Below are 5,773 nucleotides of genomic sequence, written 5' to 3'. Positions count from 1 at the left end.
TTTTGACAAAGTTACATGAAGATTGGACTTCTACAGTGTTCACAAGTTTTTTTGTTGTTTTTTTGACCTAGTGACCCTAATTTTTGACCCAGCATGACCCAGTTTCGAACTCAGTCGAGGTATCAATGTGACAAATGTTCTGCAAAATTTCATGAAGATCAGACAATAAATGTGGCATCTAGAGTGTTCACAAGGCAAAATGTTGACGACATACAACGCACAACGGACAAAAGGCAATCACAAAAGCTCACCATGAGCATGTTGCACTCAGGTGAGCTCAAAAGTTATGGCCAATTTTAAAGTTTTCAGACGGACGGACAGAAGCAATATATTTAACATTTAACCTTGAAGGATTACCTTGACCTTCACTTTTCACCACTCAATATGTGCAGCTTCACAAGATGCACATGCATGCCAACTGGAGCTTTGTCACAGACGTGACATATACCCCCACATAACGCATTGACACAGACTATTTTGTATGCTGTCTTCACAAAACAAGATAATACAATTTATGGCGATTTTTTAAGAATCATTATGCCATTATCATTTATAGCCATTTTTACCTTTGAACTCTTGAATTGTTTCACATGACAAGCCTTCCAATGACTTTGAACAAAATTGATGTACAGAGTCATTTTAAAATCTTACAATGAATGACATATTTATGGCCCAGACAAGATAATTATTGCCATTTTTGACCTTTGAACTAAAACTACAACTTTGAGTTTGAAGATATCGACCGTAATTCTTTCGCGCGACACACTGTCAAATGATGGTGAACAAAAGAGCCAACGATTTTAAAATCGCACAATAAACAACATAGTTATTGCCCAGACAAGCTCAATTATGGCCATTTTTTACCTTTAAACTCAAATTGTGCCCTTGTTCTTGGAAATATCGACGTAATTCTTTCGCCCGACACACTGTTCAATGATGGTGAACAAATGTGCCAAATGATTTTAAAATCTCACAATAAAAAACAAAGCTATGGCCCGGACAAGCATTTGACCTTTGAACTCCCAAGTGTGACCTTGACCTTTGAGATATTGACGTAATTTCTTTTAACGCGACACACCGTTCCATGATGGTGAACAAATGTACCGAGTCATTTAAAAATGTAACGATAAATAACATAGCTATGGTCCGTACAAACTTACAGTTTAAAACATACTAAGTGACCCCAATGACCTAGTTTTTGACCTGGCATGACCCATATTCAAACTTGATCTAGACATTATCTACATACAACTACTGACCAAGTTTGGTGAAGATCGGATGAAATATCGGGACAGACCGACAAACGTGACTCCTATATAGCCCCCATTACAATTGTAATAGGGGTATAAATATCAAGTTGCTATGTTCAATATTGAAAAAGTTATGGCCATATAAGTTTTCGGCCAGATGGACAGACTGACTGACTGACGGACAGTTCAACTGCTATATGCCACCCTACCAGGGGCATAAACATATTCCACAGTTCAACAATTCTTTTTCCATTTTGTTTTTCCATAATAATGTTATGGACCCTTGCCCTTATCTGGGCCACTGTTCTTCCGGTAAGTATTTTTAGGGACCCCATTATTTTTGAGCCAGATGGCATTTTTTTTTCTCTTAATTCATCTCTAAAAAAGTTCATGAAACATATGTTCTCTTCGCTGGCCCACTTTCGTTTCATTCCTTTTCTTGTCCCTGTCCCTAAAACAAGAATAGATATAAAAAATAAAATAGCAATGAGTATCATGTCAGTGTTTTTTTTCAGTTTTGGGGAAAAGGGGTCGGGTCCCCTGAGAGGGGATAATTCACGTGTAAAAGGGGAAATTTCAATGCTAAGCAAGTAACATACAAAATCAAGTTGTAACACCATAATTCACCATACACAGAGAGAAAAACATTATTCCAACTTTTTTTGTCATCAACATGTTATGTTTATGTTCAAAGATCAACATTTTTTTGGCTTTTCTGTGAATTATTTAAACGAGGGTATTGATTAAAATTGAACTACACTTCCAAGAGGGGAAATTTTCAAATATTTTTGGGAAAAATATACACTCTAAGCAGCAAACTCATTTGTTCAGTGACTGTAAGCCCTTTATTTGTTGACTTTTCTACTGAATTGATCCTTGCACACAAAGTATCAACATAAGTCAGTGTTCTGCCGTGGATGCGCCCTTGTGTTTATTGTCGCAAAAAACAAATATTTGTCCCCACCCGTTTTCTGTATATGGGTCCGCGGGCGCACATGAATTAGAAATAAAAACTAATCGATTCAATTTGTAAGTCGGTAAAGTAATCGAGTGAATGTGTAACCAGAACAAACTATTTCATTGGACATGACGTCATTTCGCAGCCAATGGTTAATTTATTTAATATTAACACTCTATTTCATTGGTAAGTTGAGATTATAACAACCAATCAGATATCAAGGAAATTTCCGAACCTATCAAATGGCTTAAAGTGACAGGCCAAAGAAAACAAAATCCATTTTTTTTTTTTCCTCCGGCAAGTAAAATTAGAAAATATGACAATAATATTAACAACCCAACAGAGTCTTCCCAAGTCCCAACTCGTTTAGCAATTACGAAAAAAGTCTGCCCTAAACGTACATTCCAAGAAAATTGGCTTCAAAATGTCCTTGGTCACTGTTGACAACAACAAAATGACATGCAGATTGTGCATAAAGCAAAAAAGAAAACGCCTTTACTATCGGTATTTCTAATTATCGAACAAGTACTTTGACATGCGGAGTCCAATGACCATAAATTTTTTCAAAGTTTTGTAAATATGTTGACAACTGTTTGACAGTGTTAAAAAGTTTTTTGAATGTTCCAGTTTTAATAACAATGTTACAACCTGACTGTAAGAAGTTTAAGCACGTTTAAAAGTCAAGTTAAAGGTTATTAGTTTCCACACATTTAATTCTGCTACAAAATATTTCTGTGTCCCCATATTTTTTCTTTTTGTCCCCACTTTTGTAATCCTAAAGGGTCCCCAACAGTAAAATTTCACAGCAGAACACTGCAAGTGATACAATGATTGAATATTGTAGAGCAAGGTTTTCCTGATAAAAATGCACAAACCTGAACATGTTAGGAGGTAAAATGAACTAACTGAAACTGTTTTAACACCAGTTTTAAACCAATTTTTCACACATATAAGAACTGACAGTTCGCAGAACTATCATTTCTTGGAAGAACAAGTACTAAACATTAACTTTCATAGCAAACTGCCTACTTTGTACTTTACAAGGACTTTTACAAGCACATTGTTGTAACCCTGTAGATCACAGAGGAGGTCGTCTAGAGCATCACACTTGACTTGGACTACTCATTTACTTTAATACAGTCATGACATAAGACTCTGTCACATAATGATAGAAAATGCAGAGAAAACCCGTCTTCAAATTTAGTTCATACCTTGAGGATTTGGCTGCCTCATGTCATCATGGGTCAGACTGGCTGGCCCTTCACTGGCAGCAGTTGACATGGACTCTGAAAGAACCAAAGTGAAACCTGTAGATTGCATATGATCAGCACAGTCAACACTGGCATGTTGTATCATGAGAGGCTCTGACTCCTGTACAGATTCTAGACTGTGGGTGTCTTCAACAGTTGCCTCAATGACTGTAAACATATAATGTCAACAGTGGGTCTTGTATGTCTATTATCCATTGGTGGATCTTGCTGAAATCTATAGAAAACATGCATGCCCCCCATATGGGCTGTCCGTTGTAGTGGCAGCCATTGTGTGAATACGTTTTTTGTCACTGTGACCTTGACCTTTGACCTAGTGACCTGATAATCAATAGGGGTCATCTGCAAGTCACGATCAATGTACCTATGAAGTGTCATGATCCTAGGCAAAAGCGTTCTTGAGTTATCATCGGAAAATCATTTACTATTTCGGGTCACCGTGACCTGACCTTTTGACCTCAAAATCAATAGGGGTCATCTGCAAGTCATGATCAATGTACCTATGATGTTTCATGATCCTAGGCCCAAGCGTTCTTGAGTAATCGTATGACAACCACCTGTGGACAGACGGACCGATCGACATGAGCAAAGCAATATACCCCCTCTTCTTCGAAGGGTGGCATAAATATATATTGGCTTGGACAACAGAAAATTGTACTAGAATATATAGTCTACAGTTGGGTCATGTCTTTATCATCAATAGATGGGGCCTTTATTATATGACAACAGAAATACCATGGGTCAGACTGGCTGGCTCTTCACTTGGCTCCCTCCTATCATGGGTCAGACTGGCTGGCTCTTCACTTGGCTCCCTCCTATCATGGTCAGACTGCCTGGCTCTTCACTGTCAGCAGTTGACATGGACTCTGAAAGAACCAAAGTGAAACCTGTAGATTGCATATGATCAGCACAGTCAACCACTGGCATGTTGTATCATGAGAGGCTCCGACTCCTGTATAGATTCTAGACTGTGGGTGTCTTCAACAGTTGCCTCAATGCCTGTAAACATATAATGTCAACAGTGGGGTCTTGTATGTCTATTATCCATTGGTGGGTCTTGCTGAAATCTATAGAAAACATGCATGCCCCCCATATGGGCTGTCCGTTGTAGTGGCAGCCGTTGTGTGAATACGTTTTTTGTCACTGTGACCTTGACCTTTGACCTAGTGACCTGAAAATCAATAGGGGTCATCTGCGAGTTACGATCGATGTACTTATGAAGTGTCATGATCCTAGGCAAAAGCGTTCTTGAGTTATCATCCGAAAATCATTTTACTATTTCGGGTCACCGTGACCTTGACCTTTGACCTTGTGACCTCAAAATCAATAGGGGTCATCTGCGAGTCATGATCAATCTACCTATGAAGTTTCATGATCCTAGGCATATGCTTTCTTGAGTTATCATCCGAAAACCATTTTACTATTTCGGGTCACCGTGACCTTGACCTTTGACCTAGTGACATCAAAATCAATAGGGGTCATCTGCGAGTAATGATCAATCTACCCATGAAGTTTATGATCCTAGCCGTATGCGTTCTTGAGTTATCATCCGGAAACCATTTTACTATTTCGGGTCACCGTGACCTTGACCTTTGACCTCAAAATCTATAGGGGTCATCTGCGAGTAATGATCAATCTACCCATGAAGTTTCATGATCCTAGGCGTATGCGTTCTTGAGTTATCATCCAGAACCATTTTACTATTTCGGGTCACTGTGACCTTGACCTTTGACCTAGTGACCTCAAAATCAATAGGGGTCATCTGCGAGTCATGATCAATCTACTGACAAATTGTACTAGAATATATAGTCTACAGTTGGGTCATGTCTTTATCATCAATAGGTGGGCCTTTATTCTATGATAACAGAAATACCATGGGTCAGACTGGCTGGCTCTTCACTTGGCTTCCTCCTATCATGGCTCAGACTGGCTGGCTCTTCACTTGGCTCCCTCCTATCATGGGTCAGACTGCCTGGCTCTTCACTGTCAGCAGTGACATGGACTCTGAAAGAACCAAAGTGAAACCTGTAGATTGCATTCGATCAGCACAGTTAACACTGGCCTGTTGTATCATGAGAGGCTCTGACTCCTGTATAGTTGCCTCAATGCCTGTAAGCATATAATGTCAACAGTGGGGTCTTGTATGTCTATTATCCCTTGGTGGGTCTTGCTGAAATCTATAGAAACAAGGGCTGTTTGTAAACATGCATGCCCCACATATGGGCTGTCCGTTGTACTGCTAGCCATTGTGTGAATACGACTTTTGTCACTGTGACCTTGACCTTTGACCTAGTGAC

The 5,773-nt window shown here is 39.2% G+C and overlaps 1 protein-coding gene across 1 annotated transcript; it reads right to left on the bottom strand.

The window, feature by feature from the left end:
• Positions 1 to 749: 749 nt before the first annotated feature.
• LOC127851164 (uncharacterized) lies at positions 750 to 3,894 on the bottom strand. The gene is made up of 2 exons (XM_052384782.1): positions 3,420 to 3,894; positions 750 to 1,701 (listed from the first exon to the last, which is right to left on the bottom strand). The coding sequence occupies exons 1-2, from the start codon at positions 3,634 to 3,636 to the stop codon at positions 1,382 to 1,384; spliced, it is 537 nt and encodes a 178-aa protein (XP_052240742.1). The 5' UTR covers positions 3,637 to 3,894; the 3' UTR covers positions 750 to 1,381.
• Positions 3,895 to 5,773: the final 1,879 nt, after the last annotated feature.

Source organism: Dreissena polymorpha, chromosome 11 (assembly GCF_020536995.1).
Source record: "Dreissena polymorpha isolate Duluth1 chromosome 11, UMN_Dpol_1.0, whole genome shotgun sequence".
Classification (NCBI taxonomy): Eukaryota; Metazoa; Mollusca; class Bivalvia; order Myida; family Dreissenidae; genus Dreissena; species Dreissena polymorpha.
The sequence above is the reverse complement of the archived record's forward strand: the minus strand, read 5'-3'. Positions and strand labels throughout refer to the sequence as shown.